This window comes from Zophobas morio, unplaced genomic scaffold (assembly GCF_036711695.1).
Source record: "Zophobas morio isolate AGI-343-1 ecotype UQ-CSIRO unplaced genomic scaffold, CSIRO_AGI_Zmor_V1 ptg000029l, whole genome shotgun sequence".
In the NCBI taxonomy this organism is placed as follows: domain Eukaryota; kingdom Metazoa; phylum Arthropoda; class Insecta; order Coleoptera; family Tenebrionidae; genus Zophobas; species Zophobas morio.
Genome location: NW_026972134.1, coordinates 154,348 through 180,622, shown reverse-complemented (window position 1 = coordinate 180,622; position 26,275 = coordinate 154,348). Strand labels below are relative to the sequence as shown.

Here is a 26,275-nt window from a genome sequence, read left to right as displayed (position 1 = left end):
ATCTCAAAAACGATCGGGCACATTTTGATGTATGGATACAACGATGCGGCAATTCCCGTTTGCTACACCAATTGACCCTTGAAAGGTGTATAACCAGCATCACGATCAGCACACGGTTTGTAGTTTACACTTTAATGCCACTGACTACTCCAGTAAAAATAAACTTCAAAGTTCCGCTGTACTTGGGTTACACATTTCATCAGGTAAATTAGTTGTTTTAGAAAATGAGAATTCGACAATAAATTCAGCAATATCCAGTGTTAGCACGTCTGTTGTTATGAATTGAGTTTAAATTTCCCGCGTCGATCCCTTTACTGCTGGCCCAGCAGAGCAGAGCTGGTCTAATTATTAACATTTGACATTTCCATGATACACAACCAACACAACTTGTATCATGGACATTTCTATGATTTGACACGTGTGGTAGTTATCCGAACACGAAGCAAATACGCAGCAATTCGAAGGCCATTGGCTATTACTGATTAAGTGATTACTATACCAGCGAAAACCACCGTGATCCGAAGGCTCGAGTTTAATTGATACGGTTATTCGTAAGATATAACTGGTTATTCACTATTTCATTGGTCCTTTTTTGTGGCAGTAGCACACGATGTTCACATATTAATGAATGTATTAATGTAAATGTCTCCAACTCTCCACAAAAAAATGGAGGATAAATTATTTACATTCCATTAATTAGTAATTTAATTATAATTTGGTACAAAAGCATGAAAAAGCAAGTGGGGAGTGCGTGTTTGGTTCTAGTTGGTTAGGAGACGTCCAATGTGAGTGCAGAAGACATAAACATAACTTAAATTTAAAGTTTAAGTAATCAACACATTAATCAACCAATAGTATAACTGATTAACATTATAGAAAAGTGGTTCAAGTTGGTTCAAGCATGATAAGCCATTTCCAAAGATGAAAGTATTAAGTTGTCATTCGAGTGTTTTCTACATTTTAATAAAGCCTGCCCTGAAACAAATATCAGTAAGTAAATACTTCTTTTGCAGTGTATCTGGAAAAGTGTATAATTTTTTAGACCATGGTCTACATGTCCATTCGAAACATTTCATCCACAGAAATTACGAAAAATATAACAATTCTTTCCAGTAAAAAGAAGGAGGCAAAAGTTTTAAATTTCAAATTAGAAAGACCGGAGAATAAGCCTCTAGTGGTGATGTTGTCATGGTTGTTGGCCAAACAGAAGCACATTTATAAATATGCAGATTTTTATATAAATCGCGGATTCGACGTGATGAACATTAATATTACTCCCTGGCAAATGCTTTGGCCTCTTAGAGGGACGCAGGTACGTTTTTCGATGTGCATCAATCATCTATGCTGTGTCTGCTAGTTATTAGAACAGCAATGGACAGGTGGAAAAGTCAAAGTACAGAGCTCTATTGCAGGGTTATAAAGTCCCAGAAGGGTCCAATAACTTTGTTATTTGAAAAGTTTTTTTCTGAAATTTGCTTTGGATGTATAGTTAAACATGGCTAACTGATTACAACGACTTTCCTTTTTTTTATCGCTCTCGGTTTAACAGACAGGGTCCCCACTTTTTTTTTTTTAATGAAACACCCAGATTTTTTGGCATTTTCTGAAGCAGAATAAAAAACTACTTCCAGAAATTATCAACATGTTTATTTCTGCGGATACAAAAAATAGAAAAACATTCGCAAAAAAACACCGAAAATTGTAAAATCATACATAATTCATTGAGAGATTTTATTGATCAATTACATCACTGCTGAATTGTAAATGGAGAACACTTTGAACATTTATTGTAGTCCTACTCATAGTTTTTTATTTATGTATTAGTATTTTCAAAGATGACGTGATTTTACATTTATATTTTTTGTATCAGTAGAAATAAACATGTTATAATTTCTGAAATTAGTTTTTTATTCTGCATCAAAAAACTGAATGTTTCATAAAAAAAGTAGACGGCCTTGTGTGTCAAACCGAAAGCGATAAAAAAAGGAAAAATATTGTAACAAAGTCACCATGTTTAAATATATATCCACACCAAATTTACAAAAAAAAGCTTTTCAAATACAGTCATTCAAGCGTTCCGAGACTTTATAGTAACTCTGTATAAAAGACTATAATGCCAAGCCAGTTATCATTAGCTTTTGTAGAATTTAACAGGTTGACGGCGATATTAAATTTTCAAAAATTGCTTCTCGTGCCAAGTTGAAAATGTGTTTTTACGTTGAAAATATGTGTGTTTTTTTTTACGCTCAAAATAATATTTTTCAACTTTTTTTTCCATTTTTTCCATACATACTTTTTACAATAAGCAAAATTTTTGCAAAATTCATGTAGCGGTCATATACTCTCGGGCGGGGGCGGCATTTTTATTCCGCTATTGCCAAAGCGGTCGTACTAGCGGTCGTTGTAACTTGCATAAACATGTCAAGATTTGCACGTTTGTGCAGGAAACAAAGAAGTGATTTCATTTACTTACTCAGGAATCAAAAACACCATCAACAAAATCAGGAGAAGCACATACTTTACTTAGAAAGGAAGGAAATTTTGATAAAGTACGAAAATATTGCAAAGGTTGTTGGCAAGAAATTGCGTGGAGAACTTACGAAGAATCAAGTGAAAAGTAAAAAAAGTTGTGACATATTGTGGACATTGCGAGGGTGAACCTCATATGTGTTTGAATTGTTTTAACACTACCCATAAACAATGAAATTATATTTTATTTTATAAGAAATGTTTCTTCGTTTAAAATTGTATACCCAATTATAAATGGTACCTTAATTTACATTAAAATTTTGTAAAATATATCTAAACATTCGGGATCTTCTGCAAGCCCGGTGTGCCACAGCGGTCGAATGATGTATTAAAAGCAGTCGTAGCTACGACCGCTGGCATATTAGAAATGTCTATGCATCGGGAGAAATTGGCGGTCGTATACGACCACTGGACAGAATTGGAAAAATTATCAGCGGTCGTATAAGACCGATAATGATTAATTCAGCTACAAGTGTAAACGGTTTTCTTTGTGTTGAAGATTTAGATTAAGTTTGATTAGAAATCAAAACAAAATCATCTTGCGTCAAAAAATTGAACATTTATTTTTTCAATTTATTGTCTTATGGTTTCTACTAGTGAAAAAAATAGTATATTAACCACGGTTGCAAAGCCACTTCTAGACTTCGCGCTTCAGAGCCCTCGACGCTGCACGTCTCGAGTTCTAATTTGCGCTCGGTCTAGAATGCTTGGCTTTGCAACCTTGGCTAATAATATACTATTTATAGACATGGCATTGACATGCGTCTTTTACTATGTGTATGATGGTATACAAAGGTCCGTTGTTCTGACGTTTGAAGAAAATAGTATATTATTAGCCAAGGTTGCAAAGCCAAGCATTCTAGACCGAGCGCAAATTAGAACTCGAGACGCGCAGGTCTAGAAGTGGCTTTGCAACAATGGTTAATATTTTATTTTTTTCACTAGCAGTCATGAAGCATGCAAATGTCGACTCATTTATAGAGGTAGCAAATTCAACTTTTGCGACCACGGGTTCAAAAAGAAGACTGAGGTTATGTGCGCAATACTTATGTGATTATTTCTTAAAAAATGAATAAATGTGTGCTACTAACATTACTTGAGTATACGCATGGTAGTTGTAGACGGTCGAAGATAAAATGATTAATTGAGCGACAAGTGTAAACGGTGTTGAAGATTTAGATCACAAACCACCTACTCTAGAGTAGGTGGTTTGTGATTTAGATTAAGTTTGGTTAGAAATCAAAACAAAATCATGTTGTGTCAAAAAATTGAATGTTTATATTTTCAATTTATTGTCTTATGGTTTCTACTAGTGAAAAAAATAAATTTTAAATTTGATGTTTTTTTTGGTGCTGATGAAGAAAAGATTCTAAGAAAATGAATCTAAAACACAGTTTAGATTAATGGTTGAGCTTAAATGTCATAGACAGGGCGAAAAAACTATCAAAAAATTGATTCACGGTCGTGACAGAATATCCATGGTTGTGATCACTTGTGATCATCATAATGTAATATTTTTCTGAGTACAGTGCTTCGACGTTTTTACTACGCTTATTTTTGATGTTGTTTCTTGCCTAGCATATTAATTTAGTGTACCTGCACCCCACACTTTAGATGAGCTTCAGAATATACTTTTAAAAGAATGAGAGAATATCCAACAATAATAAATAAACATATATGATCGTTTTCCGGGTTGGGACCGTGTCAGTTGCGTTTTTGGGCTCGATGTTTCGCACACTTTCGTAAATGGCATCTTCAGAAGCAGGGTTGAGAATCAAGAAAGAAACAATTTATTTCATGGAATGCCCTGGACAATGGCAGCAGTCTTATAGGTTCGTGGGGAAAATACCCGTTGTTAACGTCCTTAAACATTGATTTTGATTTTTTGGAAACTTTCATTTTTTTTAGCTTTGAGTATTGAATTTTTATCATTTTCTATTAAAATACTATATTTTTTAGTTCTTTTTGGATAAAAATATTACAATAAATGTTTCATAACAACATCAAAGTATTGCAACCGAAATCGTACTTTATTTTGTACATTTTCGGATATTAAAAAAAAAAAACGGGTGGTCCGTTTTTCGTGCCGGTAAGTGTATTTTAGTTTTTGCTCCTTTCAAATGATGTTTCTAAGTATTTCTCGCATGTTAGATTACAAACATAGCACTTTAAATTTGTCTATGTTAACTGCCAAGTGCGAACGGTACCGGGAATGGCTTTAAAATGCAAAGGATAGACGAAGTTACAAAGTGGCTTCGGTTCTGACACCCCACATAGTTATGACATTTTTGAGACGTGCTGACTACAAAGGCATTTATTTTTGAAATAACACCCTATGCGGGACGACTTGTGTCTAACACACTTGTTTTCTTTTTACAGAAATCTTCAATTTGAATTTATGGGACATACCCACTGTATCATAAGAAATTTTACATATTTTACAATAATAGCACAAAATCCCAAATGTTCATTTGCAAAAACTTACGTAGACGCAATGAAATTACACTATCATTGCAACTCTTGGTCAAAATATGTCAAAAAATTCATACAACTTTAAAATTGTAAAAATGATGTTTAGAAAAACGGCTTTTGCGTGTCAATTCTTTTATACAACAAAGAATATGGTAAACCCCAATCGTAGAAAAACTCTGTAATTTGAGGCATAAAATGTCAATTCAATGAAACGAATTTCAATATCATTAGCCATGCCAATGACAAATTGAGTTGTTCGAACTAATATCTTATTAGTGAATATTAAATTTTGACATGAAATAACATCTGAATTTTGAAGAATACATGTTATTTATAAATTCATACAGACAGTGTAATCATTTCATTATAAGATTCGGTAGGAAAGGGGAAATCACACCTTTTTTTACATTAACTGATGATAATGATCCAATTGGACAGTAATAGCTATTAACATACCTATGTCAAATGTCATAACAGACGCAAATCCCAGTTCGAAATCCGAGTGATAGTGAGGATTTTGAGAGATTTAAGGCTGCTATGATATTGTTACATCCGTGGTATGTTTAAGGTTTTATCGGTTTCTGTCCATTGAAATTGGAAGTTAAATCAGGCAATTTCCTTTGAAAAAGATTGAGCTGATCGCGTTTGCATGAGATGTTTCCCTGTCATGGTTACATTCATAGAAGTTACATTTTGTTGTTTATTAAAAAAAAATTTGTGAAGAAAATTAGAAAAATATTGAATTTAGGCACGTATTGCCCGAAAATGTTAAAAATGCAGCCAGTCAAGCATTAAACAGTTTTCACATTCATTGCTTTCCAATTCCTTGACAAATATTGACAATTGACATTTCGGTAAGGTAATATTACCTGACCGATTTTACATACAGAATACAGTTCTGGCTTTTCTACCAGCCAACTCTTATAAGTGTAAATAGGCATTTAATAGACAGAAACCGATAAAATGAATAAATGAACAGTTACGCGTAACCAGTTACTAAATCAGAATTAGTTCGGTAGAAATATTGGGTCAAGTGGTTCGTATACATATAAATTTTATTTAATTTTAGCGGAACTCGAGTAATTGTTTTAAATTGTATTAATTTACTAGCTTTTCGCCCGCGGCTTCGCTCGCGTAGACGATTCGTTGTGTTGAAGACAGCCCCGTAGCTAGAAAACTTATTCAGGGGGGGCAAGTTTGTCGACAGAGGGGGTTTTATGTAAATAAATATATATTTTAATAATACACTCAGATAACTACTTTATTTTTCTCAGTTTTTACATTTGAAAGGACATTAAAATCATTCGCACTGTGAGAGCAATGATCACGTAATTAAGAAACAGCATATTTTGAGTAATGATGATTTAACATTCCCAAGTTTTTATATATTATTTGTATTTTAAATACGAAATACTTAGGAATACATTATAGTCGTACTGTCACTGTATTATTAATAGTGTTTTTTTTGCCTTTAGAGTAGAACTTTCTACTCGTTATAGAAAACAAGAACTTTTGACTTACGTGACTATTGCACTGGTACACAATACCAAATATTTTGGCTTGGGTGTTAATAAATATAATACAAGAGCAAACTAGCAACACATTTTAATGAAAAAAATGTAACAAAATACAAAACAATCACAATATTAATTCATTCAACATCTATTATGGCTAAAATCTGATAAAATGTGTGATAATCTGGTGTTTTAATATTTTTTACATAATAATTTTAAAAGTTTTATTTCGCTCCAATTAATTTTTCCATCTTTACCATTCAAAGAAAAATTTATTCCCATGTTTTCGGTCAATTCTTTTATATTAAAAATATTCTTCTGCTCTACTTCATGAACTTTGGCATTCCAGTTTTTCTTGCTAAAGTTATTACTGGTATCCATAACTTACTAACTTCACTTTGGGATTGTTGTTCGCCTCTTGAACTTCTGGAGTGTATCATTGGGAGACTGAATGGTTATGGTTACGAAATGTTTCGACTTTATTAATTAACGTCATCATCAGCTTGTGTTTAACAAGCTAGTAACATGGATATTAAAATTTATGAAAATACATTGATAAAATTAATAATTAAAATGCCCGAGATTTATACACCATAACCATTCAGTCTCCTCATGATACACTCCAGACGTTCAAGAGGCGGACAACAACCCCAAATTAAATAAAAACTTTAACAGAATGGATCTTCAAAAATTTAAAACTTCACATTTGATTTAACTGTATGTATTAGAAGACGTTGTGTATTTTTTGGGTCCAATTTGTACCTAAATTAGTATCAGATTATCAACATCGACTGAAACATCAAAAGTTTCATGATAGCTTACTTAGATTTTATTTATTTTTGTGATACGGCAGTCTTGCATTAAGTGCACATGTAACTTTCGGAAATGCAATACAAACATTTTGATTAATTTGAGCAGTACGCAGCTATTAAAAGCCGTTTATACTTACATATACTAAAACTACATGAATTTTTTTTATAAATTAAGGATAAATTTAAGAATTCGGCAAATTTTGACTTACGTGAGTATTGCTCTCACAGTGCGAATTGCTCTCACGTGCGAATTGTAAACCTCGATTTTTACGCTATTAAATTTTCGTAAAAACCTGTCGAAGTCCAAAGAATTGGTACGGTTACAGTACTTTTTAAGAGCCAGAAAAACCAAGTTTGCCAATCTTTGATGCGTCACTGAACGCGCCGGGCGATCCATTCTGGGGGGTCGATTCTCGAACTCGTTCGCAAAGATGCGAGTACGAACAGATGCGCATGCCAAGATGCTATTCGAAACGAAAATCCGTCTTCTTGAACGAGATTCAATGCGAATAGCAACTCGATGCGCATACGAAGGCCGCTGTTCGAGTGGCGATATGGCAACAGCGGAAAAATACAGAGGAAATTTAAATGCAATGGTTGGCAGAACTCACGCTGTGTCGGTTTGAATCCAAGAAGGACTGTTTTAATCTGTTGCATCCAAATTTATTAAGCAGCAAAACACGTATTAGCAGGGTCGGCTTGATTTAAATTATTGCCTTAAAGTAATATTGTTTTTTTTTTTAAGTTTTCTTGACAGTTTGCCAATATGTCATGTATATTACGCCCCTTTTAATGCAAATTTAAATCAAAATAAGTTGAACACTAACTAGAATACAATATTTCCAACAAAATGAAACGATAATTCTTTTAATTTGTATTTTACAGATAAACATTGTAAAATAGCACTATGAATTAATTCTTTGCAATGTAAATAACAATAAATTCTCTTTATTGTTCAAAACTAATTAATACGACCCAAACATGACATTAATAATTACTCGCATACCTACTTGTGAATGTTTTAAAATACTCGTAATAACTCGTGATTTTTTCTTGCTTTTCTTGTTGAAACACGAGTTTCCTTATTTGTATTGAAGAACATTAATACCAAAACGTAAAAATTTCAATTTATAGTAGTAATATTGTTCCTATACAAACTTAGCCGCCCAAACTTTGACACCACTTTTCACCCCCTTTGGGGTCGAATTTGCGAAAATGTTTAAATGCGTATATCGTTATTTGTGGTGAAGAGCATTAATACCAAGTTTTAAATAAACATCACCTCAAAATTTACAATAGAAATATTTTTCGCATACAAACTTAGCCACGACTTTTCACCCCCTTAGGGGTTGAATATTTGGAAAATGCTTAAATACGTGTTTCATTATTTGTGTTTAAAAGCACTAGTACTAAGTTTCACCTGAAAATTTAAATTTACAATAGAAATATTTTTTCACACAAAGTTAGCCAGTACTTTTCACCCCCTTTGGGGTTGAATCTGGTGAAATGCTTAAATACGTGTTTTATTATTTGTGCTGAAGAGCATTAATACCAATTTTAAAGTAAACATCACCATAAAAATATTTTTCTCATACAAACTTAGCCACACCCTTTTTTACACTTAGGGGTTGAATCTCGGAAAATCTTTAAATATGTGTTTCATTATTATTTGTGTCGAAGAGCATTAATACCGAGTTGCACGTAATAATTTAAATATACACTAGAAATATTTTCCCATACAAACTTAGCCTCTAAATTTCACCCTCTTAGGGGTTGAATTTTAGAAAACGCTTAAATACGTGTTTCATTATTTGTGTTGAAGAATATTAATACCAAAATTTCAACTTATAGTAGAAATATTGTTCCTATACAAACTTAGCCGCCCAAACTTAGACACCATTTTTATTTTTAACCCTCTTGGGGGTCGAATCTCCGAAAATGCTTTTTCCTTATTTGTATTGAAGAAAATTAAAATGTACCAAGTTTCACGTAACGATGTAAATTTTACAGTAGATATATTGGTCCTAAACAAATTTATCACCCCTTGTTAACCCCCTTAGGCCCGGTATTTCAGTAGTTGGTTAAAATCAGGGTTAACTAACCTTGGTTAAATTTTAACCAAAACTGTAACCAAGAACCGGTATTTCAGTGTCGAAAATTTGGTTAAGTATATTCTGGTTAACTAACCATTATTGGGATGAATTTCGAGAAATCCCTTTTTAAACGATGCCTCCAGTATAAATAAATAAATAAATAAATATGCTTTATTATCCAACAGGCATCTGCCCAATTACAGGATAAATAAATAAACCAAATATAAACCCAAAATACTAAAACAATAAATATGAAATAAAATCGGTTATTTACTTCATTAAAACATGCATAATTATTTTCTTAATTCCATCGTAATTGACATCGCATACATTGCTAACTCCATTTATTAGTTTTGTCATTACGTTGATTGGTGAATTTACTCCTAAATTTGTCCTAAAAGTAGAAATCCTGAAAGTTATATGCTGCCTTGAGTTCAGCCGCAGAACTGCAAAAGAAAGTTTTGATAAAATAAATGGCACATCAGCTTTTCCTTGAACGATGTTAACTATAAATTTAACTGCTGCCAACCGTCTTCTATCTTCGAGTAGTTGAACATCATAGTTTTGCAAGAGAACCATAATATTCATTCCTCTTGGTGGATATCTTCCCTGTTCCTTAAAAAGTAAATATTTCAAGAATTTTTTTTGTACTCTTTCGATAGCCTCTCTTTGACATGCATAATATGGTGCCCAAACAACAGATACTCAATTTTCGATCTCACAAATGCAAAAAACAAAGCCTTTAAGGCAACTACATCTTTGAAATCCGAGCAATTTCTTATTATAAAGCCTAAAGTTTTAAATGAACTCCCAATTGTTTGCTCTATATGATCATTAAAACTAAGTTTTTGATCAAACAATACGCCCAAATCCCTAATTGTACTACACCTACAAATTGATTGATCCATAATTTTATAATCAAACAATATTATATTAAATTTTTTTGTAAAAGACATGATATTACATTTCGACTTATTAATCTCTGATTAGTTCAATACCATAATAATAGTCTATCCATATCTTCATTCAATTTAAAACAATCTTCATATGAGTGAATAGTATGAAATATTTTTAGATCTGCTACAAAATGAACATTCTCTCTTCAACTTTCTATCATTAGCGGTTTGGGCTGGGCGTTGATAGGTCAGTCGGGACATTGTCTTTTATATACAGGGTTAGTCACGAGAAAATTATTTCTGAAAATTATTTTTACGCAACCCAAAATACTAATACCCTGTAACACTTGATACTATCTGAATTTAAAATGAAATGCTTAATCCATGAGTTGCAAATGATGAATAATTATCAATTGTTTGATGAAAAGAACTTGAATTTAAAATATTTGTAGCAACTCTTCTTATTTTCTTCTTAAATCTCTTAAGAAAAGAAAGCAAGTTGATGCAGTTTATCTCGATTTTCAAAAGGCGTTTGATCAAATAGATGGCTACATATTGTTGCACAAGTTAAAAGCATTTGGATTCACTGATTCTCTCATCAATTTGTTTAAATCGAACTTGTTAAACAGAGACCAATGTGTCCGATATCAATGTCATACGTCCAAAAAAATATATCCTACTTCTGGAGTGCCCCAGGGCTCGAATTTGGGCCCGTTGTTGTTCTTGCTGTTTGTTAATGACATCACTAATACTGTATCAACCGATAGTCTACTCTTTGCAGACGATTACAAGATTTACAAAATAATAACATCGATCAAAGACTGTATTGCCCTTCAAAATGACCTCAGTAAAATCTTTCAATGGTGTCAAAGAAATCGTCGCTTTCTGAATATTCTGAAATGCTTGGTAATATCGTATTGTCGTAAAAAGTCGCCTCTTCATTTTCATTACGTTATAGATAATATCGATTTAAAACGACAGGATTCTGTAACAGATCTTGGCATACTGTTTGATGCTAAACTTACCTTTGTTCCACACATTAACCATATTGTTTCTAAAGCGTATAAAACCTATGGATTTATTTATAAAAACACAAAGGACTTCACTAAGATTCAGACCCGCAAAACATTGTTCTTTTCGTTAGTTAGATCACAACTAGAGTACGGAGCGATTGTGTGGCATCCTATATACCAAGTACATATTAAACACATTGAATCTGTTCAGCGGTTATTCCTAAAGTATCTCTTATTTTGTGAAGATAGAGCGTATCCTCCTAGAGGTTATAATCATTCTCATTTACTCAATCGGTTTAAGATTAATTCCCTACACACTAGAAGAATTATTGCTGGGGTACGATTTGGAACGAATTTAATCAACAATAAAATTGACAGTATGTGTTTGCTGGCTAAGTTAAACTTCCTAGTTCCTAGATACAATTCACGTCAACATGACTTGTTCTACTATCTGCCATGTAATAGCAATCTCCTTAAAAATCACTGCTTTATTCTATTTGCAAAGTATGTAATATGATATTTCGGACCTGCGATTTCTCTGATATATTCTTCCATCTAAAATTACATTATTTTTATTATATAATTATTTGCTCATTTCTTCTCTAATCGTCTTGTTTTTTTTTTGTCTCTCTTTCCCTATAATTGGGATTACCCCGTTGGGAAAGATTTAACTAATAATAATAATATCATTAATATTAATACTTATCAAAAAACACACGAACGAAGCCATTCTCGTTGACATTGCTATTCCTAACACAAACAACATTATTCAAATATACCACACCAAGATTTCAAAATATCTACAATTATCGATAGAAATGAAATCCATGTTGAATCTTAAACAAATTTCAATTCTACCCTTAGTTATCTCTAATGTAGGTGTAGTTCCAAATAGCTTAGTTGAGAATTTAAAGACTTTACATTTGAATGATTCAATAATTGTCAAAATTCAAAAAGCTGTTTTGTTAGGAACATGTCATATTGTTCGTAAGTTTCTTGAACAGTCTGATCATGTTAGTCAGATTTGATTAGCACCAGTAGGTCAGAGTAGTGTAGGTCATTTTCCAAGTGATGCGCGGATAAATGGTCGGTAGTTACGCTAGACTTTTGGGGATGGGGTGAGATTAGAGAATAATAGCAGACTACTTCGTATGCTGTAATTCTAGAATCTCGAAAGTTGTTTTGTTAATCTAATCAATGCATATCATTACTTGGTCTTAGTACCCGTAATGATAGAAGTCTTGCCTGAATGCCGGTCATTTCCGGGTCAGTGGTGGGTCTTAATAAATCTCTATGTATCCTTCAGCCACCATGCCTTTTTACAGTTTGCAAATCAGCTCCGGAGTTTGCGAGCAGTGAAGCTGATGATCGCCGAAAGTAACGTGTTGTGTGTCCCGAAAATTGGGCAGAGCCATAAAAGAAACAGTTATACTGGGCATTTTTCTAAAAGTATTAATACCGACGGTCTGGTTTATACATTTTTCATTTCTGAACCCCAGAAAAAAGCGTGTGTTTTGAATTTTTCGGCCGTAGAATTCTCACAAATGATTTCAATATCACCACTCGTAACAAAAAAAATTCTCGCCGTGTCCTTAACATCATGTACGAGAAAGGAGTATTGAATAATATACCCACAACGAGAAAAGTTTCCGGTGTTTCGGAAAGGTCTTTGTTTCGGTTTGTAAAAACAACGTATTGTTGCTAGTTGTTCCTGTTGGTTCGAAGGTCCTTATTTGTGTTGCGTAGAGCACTGAATTAATTGAACAATGTTAAAATAATAATCAGGGTTTTATTTATGTAAAAGTCGGAGCTGATCGACGTGGTCTTAGTCATTTGGTGTTTGCTGTGTAACTGTGTGTTGTCCACAGAACAGCCAATATGTTGTTGTCTTAGGGGCCAATTCCAAGTTGGTGGCGCAAGTCAGTGGTTGTAATGTATTAATCGTCGTCTTCGTTGATTCACTATTAAAGTCTCTCCAATCCCTTAAATGTGACATGTGAGGGCGTATACGTCGGGAGGGAAAGGAATCTGTAATGTCGGCTAAATATCTGTCATGGTCTGACTTTTTGACACAATTTGACATCATGTATTTCGGTTTTTACTTGAAAAAGAGGCAAAATTTCGGTACCGGTGCCAAAGTCACAACGCCATAGGCGTGGATGGTCTTCAAAGGGATATGCAATAGGAAAATTTTTTTTTGAGGTGTTTACATTGTTATCGGAATGTGTCTCAGGAATTATGAAGCTGCATTCTGGATTACGTTTAGTGTTTGCTTGGTAGCTTGAAGAAGTAGGAACAGGTAGCGGTGACTTGGATCCATGGAGGAACAAAGTAGGAACAGAGCCGGGTTTAAGTCTTTTATTTGAATAATAACAACTTCTCACAAAAGTGTTTACCACAAATGTATAAATTATTGGCAATATTATCACCTGAAATGGTTTTAATGGCTATACATTCCCTTAGGTAAAAGATTCATGTTGGGGTACCTACTTGTAGCATTAAAAACCTTTTTGCACCACAACCTTTTGTTCACAGTGTTTGAAGGGAATCTGTGCATTATTTTGTGGTCTCTAGGATCCTTGATTACTACACAAGCAGGCACAGAGCAATATTTTTTGGACATTTTGATAATATCAATTCAAGCACAAACTGTTTTGGCGCGTAACAAAACGAATTAATTACAGGTTCCTGTAACTCCCGAAGGGGGTGACATCTTTTGATATTTTCCCTTTTGACAAGTCGGACGATTGTAACCAATTGGAGAGACTTTAATAGTGAATCAACGAAGACGACGGTATTAATTAAGGCGTAGATTAAGTGTACAGTAGGTTAAGTAGGAAGTAGGTCAATAGTAAGATGTCATGGAATGCGACTGCGCATAGCGTAGGTACTGAGGTTTCTTGGAAGGACTCGTTCTCTTTGAGACCGACAGTCGAGTAGGTGAGACATAAACTTGTAAGCAGTTTAATAAACGCAAATCAGCACGTGCTCGTTTTGTTAATACTTATCACTGGCGACGAGGATTAAAAAGAAGAACAACGAAGATGATTGGTTCGATACAAAATTTCAATCCACGTGTGGACAGCTGGATTTTATACCAAGAACAGCTCGAGCAATACTTCGAAATAAACGACATCAAGGACACGGAAGCATCTAAGAAGCGAGTAGCGGCGTTGATCAGTTTAATTGGCCAAGATACTTACAAGATACTCAGAGACCTGTGCACACCAAAAGCCCCTAAAGACAAGACGTACGAAGAGCTCTGCAACCACTTGAAGAAGCATTTTTCTCCGACCACGTGCGTTTTCAGAGAGAGGTTAGAATTCTACGACGCGAAGCAGTTGGAAGAAGAGACCGTGAACGATTGGCACGTGCGAATACACAATCTCTCAACGAATTGCGACTTCGGTGCGGACCTGGGGAACGTCCTCAAAGACAAATTCGTGTGCGGTATGCGAAAGGGCCCAATTCGAGACCGACTGTGCGAGGAAAAGCCGAGCAAATCACTAGAAAATCTCTTGGAAATCGCACTAGCGAGAGAAACCACCATCAAGGCTGACAAGGACATTGAGAACATAGCTCGTAGCTGCATTCCATGCAATAAAGTCGCAAGGGAACCTCAGAAAGCGATCCCAATTCCGTGGAATAGACCAACGCGTCCGTGGCAAAGAGTGCACATCGATTTCCTTGGACCGATTAATAACAGCCACTACCTCATTATGTTGGATGCTTATAGTAAATGGCCTGAAATTTTTAAAATGAACTCAATCACGTCCGCTGCAACAATTAGCAAAATCAGGGAAACATGTGCAAGATGGGGAATTCCAGAGACTTTGGTGTCAGACAACGGCACACAGCTCACATCAGAGGAATTTTCAATTTTCTTAAAAAGAAATGGAATAAGGCACGTTACCGGACCGCCGTACAAACCAGAGACAAATGGAACAGCAGAAAATGCAGTAAAGAGTTTTAAGAAAGGCTTCAAGGCAGCGCTTTTAGACCAAAGAAACCGACACGTTTCGACAGACACTCTTGTCAGCAGGTATTTATTCTGGTATAGAAATTCCACGCACTGTCAAACGAATGAAACGCCAGCGAAATTGATGCTGGGTAGACATCTCCACACGACGCTCAACTTAATGAGACCTGACACAAACCGAGACACGGAAAGGCAATGTAACCATAAAGGTCGAGATTCACCAACATTTGAGAAGGGAAGTATAGTTTGGATTCGGGATTATCGGAAGCCTAATACCAAAACTTGGCAGGAAGCAAAGGTCATCGACATACTGGGACCACGAAACTACACGTGCGAGTTACCAGATGGACAAAAATGGAGGAGACACGTTGACCAAATGAGAAAAAGAATTGAAGCACCAAGCACTGAGGACAGCAAGTCAGAGACAGTACAACCAGCGAATACAAACCAAGAAGTACCACAAAGGAAGATGCCTGGGGAACCAACAATGCCGTCAGCCACACCGCCACCACCAGAACAAACACCATCTCTCGAACCGCGACCCAATCCTATTCCAGTCATTCCGGTACGCGATAGACCAAAGCGTTCTTGTAACATCCCAGCACGTTACAAAGATTAGGAATTAATATTAGGCGCATTCGGGTTTTTTTTTTTTTTAAATGTACTAATCTTAAATGGGGGGATATGTAATGTATTAATTAAGGCGTAGATTAAGTGTACAGTAGGTTAAGTAGGAAATAGGTCAATAGTAAGATGTCATGGAATGCGACTGCGCATAGCGTAGGTACTGAGGTTTCTTGGAAGGACTCGTTCTCTTTGAGACCGACAGTCGAGTAGGTAAGACATAAACTTGTAAGCAGTTTAATAAACGCAAATCAACACGTGCTCGTTTTGTTAATACTTATCAGTGGTGCAGCGCAACTTTATAATGCTAATTTGGGTATCAAAATTTCAATGGAAAGTTCGACAAAACTGCGTTTGTTGATTCCGTCACCCCTAGCAACCACCATTTGATACCCAAGTTAGCATTATAAAGTTGCGCTGCACCAGTGACTTGCGCCACCAACTTGGAATTGGCCCCTTAGTCTCGCGCCTTTGATCTTTCTAACCCGAATTTTAATACGTCATCGGTGGTCGTAGCCTACACTATTTCTAGATGTCGCCTCTCAATTTAAAAAGTATCACAAACGCTTCATTTGAAAATTTTAAAATTGAGTCGTGTACATAATTTACTACACTTTGTGCAAATGAATTTTTGGAAAAAATTAAAAATAGTGTAATAACAATAACATTTTGTAATTAATTGATCTTAGAAACCACACAGTTATTATAATAAATAATGAATTAAGCACCCTATAACAGAGGATGTAGTCTTGAAATTCAGATTTGGCCCCGCTTCTGTGATTACGATTCTACGTTTCCTTAATTTCTTTTCCATGTCTTGATGGTTGTAAAATTCAACGTTATTAAAAAACGCTAATATAAATTTAATTTTTTACAAAAAAAAAATAAACAAACAATGGTCCCATCAAAACATGAACAATGTTTTTTAAAATGTTTCTGTGAAAATTACACTTAACTGCAATAATTACACCGGATATTTTACATTAAATACACTAGATAACCAAAATACCGCAGTTCAGTGTTTGAATGTGTAAGAAAGAGAAGTACCTCGCGTTGCGCGCCCTCATCCGGTCACAAGACAAACGACCACCCACGAAAACGGGTCAGTAAAAATAGCGAGTTGTCCCTACTGAATGATCTCTACACTGTGCTGTCGGTCTTATAAAAGAGACCGACCACCAACGGAAGCAGTCGTCATTCGCCGGGAGACAGTCTGAACAGTCTTCAAAGTACGCAAGTAGTAACCTATTATGTTAGATACTTTTAATTCCTTTAGTTTTGCACCACTTTTCAAGCTTTGCGTAGTTTTCCTTGTAACGCCTCATTGATTTGTCTGGAAGAACCAAGGCACCACGTTTTTTTGCTGTTTCTTCCACATCCCATTGAATATTATCAGTGTCGGTATCACTCACACTACCCATTACTACGTTGTTCTTGAAAATTGTTCCAGATTTGTTAAAAACTTGCTTTTTTGGATGATTTATGAAATTGTTTGAAAATACAAACTACAGAAACGCGCACCTGCATGTTTGAACGTCGCAAATTAAAACTTTGTATTTTTTCTTTGCATCTTAGAGATTAGAATCTCTGCTTAAATGGGCAGTATTATAAACGTTTTATTCCCTAGATAAATTAACTTTCAGAATAAAATCAGTTGTTTCGTACAGATTTATATAGGAAACAAATGAATTTATTTGTAGAATAAATGTATCTACTGAATTAAATTACCTTTATAATCCTGGCCATAATAAAAACAAACATTTGCAAGTAAAGTTTTATTAAACAATCATAATATATATTACACAAATAATAAGTAACAAATTTATATTTTTATTAAACAGTACCACCTAATTTGTAAGTTACACATTTTCTGTAATTACACCTAGTGACGTTACCTGTTTCAAGTTGCTATATCTTTGCGTTAATAATTTTTTTTCAGTCACCGCTTTTCGTATTTTTCTGCTGGCATCACTATTTGCAAAATTAATTCTAATATATGAAATAGTAATTTACACAACTAGTTCGGGATAGTCCGCTTCCCGCATGAACACTTGCGGGAAGCAGACTTCACGAACGTGTTGTCCACAATATTTTTTGCAACGAATAAACCTTTAAACTGAAGAGATTAACTGTGAGTTATTTATAAACAACGACGTTGGCAGCGCCGTAACCACGTCACAATGATGACATTGTGTTAGGTTTGAAAAGCAGCCAGTGGTGGTGTTTTCTAGGGAAACGGGGAAAACAAGAATATAAAAATTGGCATTACAACATACAAGATTGTAATTTCAAAGATAATAAAAGATTATAAGTTCTATTGGAATATAATATTCAAGAGTTACCTTAAACACCTCAACAAATTGGCGACGAGGATATAAATAGTAGAAGACAAGAAGACTTTCTGCAACGGACCTTAACTAAAAATTGACAACAAGGAAAACTACTTCATCAACTTGGCAGATTACAACATGCCTCGTAGAAGACGAAGTGCAGGATTTTCTACATCGACTACAAACGTTAGTATAAAACATACAGTGCAAACAATATTCAATATTGAAATGTTCGACATTACAAAGAACTTCAAGAAATGGTGGCTACGGTTGGAAAACGCTTTTAAAATGTTCGAAATTGATGTTACGAAAAAGGCCGCATATTTACTGCATTATATAGGAGAAGAAGCGCAAGACATATTATGCAATAAGATTTCGGCTGTAAATCCTGAAGACAAGAATTATGAAGAACTTGTGGAGATTTTGCTGAACCATTTCAATTCCCAACCCTTAGAAATTGTCGAAAATTTCAAATTTTTACAAAGGAAGAAGCAAGAAGACGGTGAATCGGTTCAAGAATTTTTAACAGCATTACAAAAATTAGCTACAGCATGTAAATTTGGCGGTTACCTAAAGACAGCTTTAAGGAATCAATTAGCTTTTGGCTTGCATTCAAAGAAAATTCAGAATAAGGTAGGTTGATGGAAATCACGAATTTAACTTTATAAAAGGCTTGGAATTAGCAACTTCGATGGAGATGCAAAGATCGAAAAGTTTGAATGTTCATTGCGTGAAACCCGAGAGTTCGCATAAAATAAGGTTTAGTTAGAGGTTGTTGTGGCAAAAACAAAGAAATTCTAGAACAAAAATCGACAAAAACAACAAACTAATAATGATTTGGAACCAAATTGCAAGAAAACAAAAAATAACATCTTATTTTTATTGATAACAGCTCGCATACTGTTACTCAAATTTCTAACTTCTCCTTGATCAATTCCTTGCCACTCTTGCGTCAATCTATGTGTTAGCTCTGGGAGGGTGGTAGGAGGGTGCTGTAATGCTTTAATTCTTTTTCCCACTATGCCCCATAAATGCTCGATGGGATTGAGGTCCTGACTTCGTGCAGGCCAGTTCATACGTACGATTTCCATTTGTGCAAAATAAAATTATTAAAAGTCGACCCCGTTCACTAAGCATTTTCGAAATCTCCATTTTTAACTTCAGTTAACGCTTTGAACTTTTAAAAGAAAATAAAAAGTTGCAATTTAAGCGTTTATTTATAAGTTCGTAGAGAGCTATATTACCTGAGCCTTGTCTCCCACTTGTCCATCAAAACTTACCTCCCACTTTTAAATATGTATCACCTACTCTTAATTCTTATAACTCGTCAGGTAAGAGATGATTAGAAGTTACTGAGTGATAATCATCCCCAAATTGACTTTTTAATTTCTGACCGCAATTCGGGAGGAGATTACTGACCCTCGTTACAGTTTTACCTGCTCTGTTTTCGCCTGGAGATCGAGTGCGTCCTATAAACATAACACTTGAGGTTCAGTTTGCAATTACCTAGTGCTGAAGGACATTTTACCCCCTTAGTTATGTGCTTTAAATATATTTTACATTGTCCATACGGTACAGAGGCTGCGGGGTGTTATTTATGCCGCTGGTTTTTACTTGATACAGGTTATCACAAAACGAAAATCGTAAAATTAAATTTTATATATTTTTAAACAGCTGGATTTGTCGGATTATATTTCAAGGGTGAGGGAAGTTCTGTCGAAATAGCCTTCGACTAATTGTTATTTCAGTCATTCTGATTTAAAGACATTTATGGAAATGTTCCTTAATTATGAAACAATAACATATCTTAAAATGACCACAGCATAAAATCACAACAAAGTTCTTAGGAAAGATGTAAAAGCTTGGGAAGAGTATATTGAGGAAAGAATAACAAGACACAGATTAGGACAAATAAGTAGAATTGAATTTGTAAAGTCTCTAGTTTATAGGTATATTGTAAAATCTGTAAAATAAAAATAAAAATGTTTGACTCATTATCTAAGTAATTACTTATTTAATCCTAGCCTCCCTAACTGTTCTTGATACCTGCCCCTTAATCCCACCCGAATCAATGTTGACGGAATTCGAAATGCTTGGGTCGACCCCTCACCGTGTTGGCACAATTCGTTAGCTCGGAAATAATATATATGTTAGATTTTTATTTATACTTTTAGGTGGTGGCGTCAGATATTTTAAAATTTTTGGAAAGCAATAAATCATATTCACCAATAGTTATCCATGGCTTTTCAATTGGTGGTTACCTTTGGTCTGAGGCTTTAGTGCAAATAGCAGCTGAAGAACATCGTTACAGTGATATCATGGACCGAATTGTGGGGCAAGTTTGGGATAGCTTGGCTGATATTACTGAGATTCCAGAGGGCTTTCCATTTGCAATTTTTCCTCGTAATAAAATGTTACAATCAACGTTGAGGCAATATATAATGTAAGTTATATAAAAATTATTAGCCATAATACTGCTGACATAAAACGTCTTATGAAGGTCATAAAACATTAGTGTTTTATAATTCATAAGACACGAGTGTCTTACAATTTATGAGACGCACGAGAAAACAATTAGAACTAACTTTTTTGGTTTATTATACACTCTGGATTCACTTTTTAAATGAGCAACCAGTTTACCATATTTTCCACTATGTTTCTATATCCTTTCAGTGCGAACTTTAACATAGAATATTTTGTCCACATCGAAGAACATGCATATTTTTCTTAATGCGTACAAAATACGCCAACAGCACATTATTATTATAATTTAGATTTGACCCGAAAATGACCGGTATTCAAACAAGACTTCTCTCATTACGTTTACTAAGACCAAGCAATTATTATTATATATGCTTATGATTTAAGAGTAAATTAATAAAATAAGTATCGAGATCCTCACAAATGAGGAGAGTGTTTCTGAACGCTGTGCATAGCTAACTTATCCTCTTGATACTTATGAAATGGAGCTTGTTAAGCAGTTATACTTTAATGCAATAGGTGGTGCCTGTTTTGCCGGCTCTAAATTCTAGGCGCTAAAATGAAATGTTATTATTATTATTATTAAAGATAATTTCCTAACAGGTAATCCTTTAATAGGGAAAGTATAACAAGTAAATACGCAGACTTTAAAGTACTCAGATTAGACGTTATCGATCAGATATTTTGCTTAACTTTGACACTGGAATCAAATAAAAAGAAATGAAAGAAATTACAGACCTAGATATTATAAAAATAAAAAAAGAGAAAAAAAAAGAAAAACACATCTTAGCAGAAACAACTAAGTTAATTCAATTGTCAATTTTTCAAGTTACTATATTGTATAGATTTTAGAATATTGGTTGCTTTTGATTTATACAAAAAGTCAATTTTCTATTTATGAAAAAATATACCCGGTGTACCATAAAAAAAAGTTGACTTCATTTCCGGTTCAGGTTTATGTTTAAGAATAAAAAAGTTGCGGGAGTTGTATCAAATAAAAGAAACATCTAGTATAGTTATGAATTGTCACATGGTTTGCTTTTTTTTTTATTTTATTTTATTCATAGAACGTGGTATAAATATTTGAAATTCATATTTTTGCAGATATCATTTGAAAACATTTGATAAGGTGGCAACCTGTCATTACATTCGAGCTAGTCAGATGTTTCACACAAACATAATTAAAGCACCAGCCTTAATGTTTGTAAGTAAATCAGATCCCGTTGGATCTGAAAAATCTAATTTAAGGGTGATGGAAAATTGGATAAAATCGGGAATTTCGGTAAGAACATTCAGATGTTCATTTTTATCAGAGTGAAATGTTTTTAATAGGTACAGTGGAAATGCTGGGACACATCACCACATGTAGGACATTTTCATCGCTACCCAGATGAATATATAGAAGAGCTAAATAAATTTCTTGACGGTATTGGCCTGCCATGGAAGGAAAATATACGATCATCGTTACAGGCAAAGCTGTAGGTTCTACACAAAAGAAATGCAATTTCTCTTTGGTGTTTTTAGACTATTTTTAACATGTTTCCAAATATAATAAAAACAAAATATTTACCGTTTGTGTTAAACTGTTCGTTAAGAAAAAAAAAAACTGTTCTAGAGGTATGCGAAGACTGTATCGAAATTTCCTAAAACTGTGTTTTAGGTCTTTGGTTTAATAACCATAAATGTCTTCTGCTGTAGTTGCGAATTTGATTGGGACATATGTTTTTTTGTTGTTATGGTGTTCGGTAGTCAAGGTGGCCGGTGCACCAGGTTCATCGGTTGGACAGCAGCTACAAATGAAGAAAGGGTGGGTGGCAAATAACAATTAAAATTCCATAAAATGTGAGAATACCCATGTCTTTATTTAATTATGATCAAATAAGAATAATAATAATGATACTCAAAACATTTTGTTCCATTGTGGCTTAATTAATAATAATTTTAGTCATCTGTTATGAGGAGACAACTCATTCAAATTAAACAAATTTCTACGTGACATTCTTTCGATGTGTAAACATAAACAATCGAAGTTAAGCATGTACATCGATAATAATCACTAGGCGGAAATTTATCTTACGAATGCAGTTCCCCAGTTGAAGCAAGGTGTGTTTTACGGCGAGTAGCGGGGACGCTTTGATCTGGTCCACAAGGTCGTAGCCAGTGCGTCGCTAGGAGTGTTTACAGCTTGTTAAAAAACTACTTCTATATTACTATATTACTTCAAATAATAATACTCGATGCCCTTTTTAATTTTTGAAACACAGGACCACGGATTTGTGATCTTGAAATGTTATATTGTGTTGATATAGTCCAAAAGAAAAATGTATTTGTAATCAAACTATCGCCGCGACAGCACTGGATCTAGCGTATGAAACACAATTCGCCCGTTGATAATAATACACTATTTTCCGTTGGTTATTTGCCTTTGAACATATTTTATATTGTCTGTAGGTCTCTCGACGGCACTTCCTTGGAAGTATGTTTGTCCACGGCGCGCAGGTGCTTCGAGGTGTCATTTACACCACTGGTTTTTAATATATACGGTGATTTTTTTAATCTGAACCTTTCAAAAATGTCGAAAAATAAGCAGTCTGCGAAAAATTGTCCAGAATCAAAATTTAATCATGCCGCGGAAGAAGTACATACATTAGTGCTAAAATTAGTCGCCCTCATCACCTTTTATGTGGGGCAAGGATTAACTTCGAAACTTTAAATGGGAACTGCTATTTTTTATTGCAGATTTGGAGTTTACGGCTAAAAGTAAGTATGATTTGTCTGAAACATTTTTTTCCGATTCGTTATAGATGGCGCTGAATTGACGAAATTCAAATTTTTCGGATTTCTCCTAGTGAGATCCTATGCCTACGTTGGCAATGAAAAATACCACGCATTTATGTAAATACTCAAAATGCGTCGTCAAAAAAGTATTCATGCTGCAAATTTCAAATAACTTGGAAATTGTTACCTGTAGAAATGTAAATGGGTGACGAATAAACTACTTTTAGCGTAACCAAGGAACGATATGGGCGAAATAGTTTTCTGTTCCCTTTGGAGTGCTTGATTAACGTGAGTCTCCTTGCCTGTCACATATCAGGGTGATTGATTTAGGTGAGTTCCCCAAGTTCCCCGCCTCTTCTCTCTATCAGGCTGTTTCATTTATGTGAGTCTTTTCGCCTATCACTTATTAGAGTGCTTAATTTACATCAGTCCCCTCGCCTCATCATCTTTCATTTAAAGTAAGTGCTCAAAATGATGATGGCCTTCGATTTCAATGCATACTGAATGCAGTGGTCTTTTTTTTGCAATGGGGGGACACAATTTGATTGATGAGTTAAATATGAAGATATAAAACAGGTTGTAATTACCAATTAATAGACGAAATTGTGTGACGGAAATAAATACAAAAATACATTCAATAAAAGTAAAAAAGGATTTCTCCACATACCTTTTTGTCTTCGAATAAAATTTTATAGTTCATAGCATCTAAAAGTTCATTTTGAACAGTTTTAGGCGTTTCTTTAAAAAAAGTTGCTTCTTTCAAATGTTTTGATAAAGCAGAGTCCAATTCAGCCGTAAAATCAATCAGACCTCGAAATATACCCGGATTTTGCGATTCCCTACTTTCGTCATGTCCAGGTAAAGCAAGTTCGAACACTCCATAAAATTGTATCCACATTATCAATCGGCGTAATATATGGCGATTTTTGTCGACCCTTGCGTTATGTGCCCAAATATTATTAATATAGGCGCTGTGTAGTTGTTTCTGAATATCTGTATTACCGAGAAGATTATCCAAGAATATTTATAATACGTGTTCGCGCAGAATGAAAATTAAAACTCGCGATAGTAACTCAATCCTGCAGAGCACGGTGGGAATGGGTGCGCAGTCCAGTGGTGAGGACAAAACATCTAAATCAGCCACGATTTTCGGTCTCTGTGCCCGGCTTTTATCAGCATTTCATCAAAAATAACATCATATATCCAAGACACGTCTTTAGATCTATGTGGATGTAAGTTTTGATACATTTTATACAAGTGGAGAGAGATAAAAAAATAGTTTTGATAATTATGACACAAATTTCCGGATGATTTTTTAAATACTGAAAATTACTATTTTACTATGTCCAGTGTGTTTGTCGACGTTGTAATTTTGGGGGGGCACGTGCCCTTGTGCCCCCCGGCACCAACCGCCCCTGATTGAATGTACACTGAGACATGTGTCTGCTGGTCCGTTGAATTTTGGCACAAGGATTTCTGGTTCGCTCACTCATATTCTCACGTGTTGTTGGTTTTTGTTTGTAAACTTTGTCTTTGAGATAGCCCACAATAAGAAATCTGGCGAACTAAGATCTGGTAATCTGGCAGGCCAACTTACCGGACCGACTTTACCAATACAGTGATCATTGAAATCATGAGCACGTACTTCACGTGCAACCATCGAATAGTGTGCTGGACAACCATCATATTGAAATCACATGTTCTGTCGCACTTCTAAGCTCAAGTTTTCAAGTAATTTGGCAGTTCGTTTTCCAAAATGTCTCGGTACATTTCAAGTTGCCTTCAATGATGTGGCGACCAGTGACGGCTTGTGAAGTTTTCTTCAAAGGAGGCTCAAATTTGAAAAGCACTACTTTTTATATCTTTCATTATCTGAATATTTTTTTTTGTCATGTCCACGAAAAGAACACTCCTGCGTTGATAGATAAACTATTGCATCGATTAGTCTTTTCAAAATTGCCCTATTTTTACCAACTTTCTCGTTATAGTTCTCAATATCCCTCTTATGAGCGGAATCTAAAGTAGTAGAAGAAAATATGTGTTCCTGTGATTTTTCATGTCTTTCTATTGCTCATGACAAATTTTGTAAATTATTATAGCCTGTTTTATCCCAAACGGAAAATTTATCACTTGTGAATAATACACAATTCCAACAGTATAATTTGTTTCTTAAAAAACCGAAGCCGTTAACCATTTAGTTTTATTACATTTATTTTCATGAAATGCTCTGTTTTGCTTTTTACCTGTCATTACCATTAATGGGAGTGGTGGTGTTGGTCTCCCCTTTTGTTTTATAGCGATCTTTTTATCACAATCAAAGCTACTAAATTCATTTTTTAATAGATAATTTACGTATCTGCACATGAGACTGAATTATTTTCGTTGCTCATTATCGTTAAGTATAAGTAATATTAATATGCCGATAATACCAGCTGTTTTTAACTATCAGAAATAAAACGCAAATAAATGATACAAAAAACACATTAGGCTTTACCTAGGTACTAAAGCCTAAACACCACTCACCACTGAATAGGGAGCACGCGAAACCACCTCAATGTTTTTCCAATTTACACCGGATCGCTCCAATTAATAAGAAAGAGATAAAATTATCCGTGCGACTTGATCTGAAAAGAGATGAACTAGCCGGAGGCTAGCGGCCTGAAGCGGCACCCTGATTAACGTTTTAGCCAATGCAGTACCGAATGACGATGCGTCAAGGTTGCGGTCTCAATAGTAAGATGCATTCTCGGCGGA

General features: G+C 34.6%; 2 protein-coding genes and 1 long non-coding RNA gene across 5 annotated transcripts in view; all 3 read left to right on the top strand.

The window, feature by feature from the left end:
- The window catches only part of LOC135137692 (uncharacterized protein K02A2.6-like), a 197,924-nt gene extending 180,196 nt beyond the window's left edge, over nucleotides 1-17,728 (top strand). Inside the window, exon 2 of the mRNA XM_064067408.1 lies at nucleotides 13,793-17,728. Within this exon, the coding sequence (XP_063923478.1) occupies nucleotides 14,374-15,927 (1,554 nt within the window). The 5' untranslated portion in view covers nucleotides 13,793-14,373 and the 3' untranslated portion in view covers nucleotides 15,928-17,728. The remainder of the gene's footprint in view (nucleotides 1-13,792) is intronic.
- LOC135137696 (uncharacterized) overlaps nucleotides 1-26,275 on the top strand; it is a 234,463-nt gene that overhangs the window by 89,349 nt on the left and 118,839 nt on the right. The gene's annotated exons all lie outside the window — the stretch shown is intronic.
- Nucleotides 338-22,317, top strand: LOC135137694 (transmembrane protein 53-A). 3 transcript variants are annotated; one of them, XM_064067415.1, is made up of 6 exons: nucleotides 338-785; nucleotides 877-990; nucleotides 1,043-1,312; nucleotides 20,437-20,705; nucleotides 21,848-22,025; nucleotides 22,076-22,317. In XM_064067415.1, exons 2-6 carry the CDS (start codon nucleotides 922-924, stop codon nucleotides 22,223-22,225), a joined length of 936 nt encoding a protein of 311 aa, XP_063923485.1. In that variant the 5' UTR covers nucleotides 338-785; nucleotides 877-921; the 3' UTR covers nucleotides 22,226-22,317. The 3 variants fall into 3 exon arrangements, with proteins under 3 accessions (XP_063923485.1, XP_063923483.1, XP_063923484.1); XM_064067413.1 differs by having other exon boundaries at nucleotides 338-822; XM_064067414.1 differs by having other exon boundaries at nucleotides 338-828.

Bases quoted from the DNA above. Each gene is read 5' to 3' on its own strand.
- LOC135137694 (XM_064067415.1), top strand. From the start codon at position 922: ATGAAAGTATTAAGTTGTCATTCGAGTGTTTTCTACATTTTAATAAAG. The intron at 20,706-21,847 runs GTAAGTTATATA...ATATTTTTGCAG, and splicing joins ACGTTGAGGCAATATATAAT to ATATCATTTGAAAACATTTG. The intron at 22,026-22,075 runs GTAAGAACATTC...TGTTTTTAATAG, and splicing joins GGATAAAATCGGGAATTTCG to GTACAGTGGAAATGCTGGGA.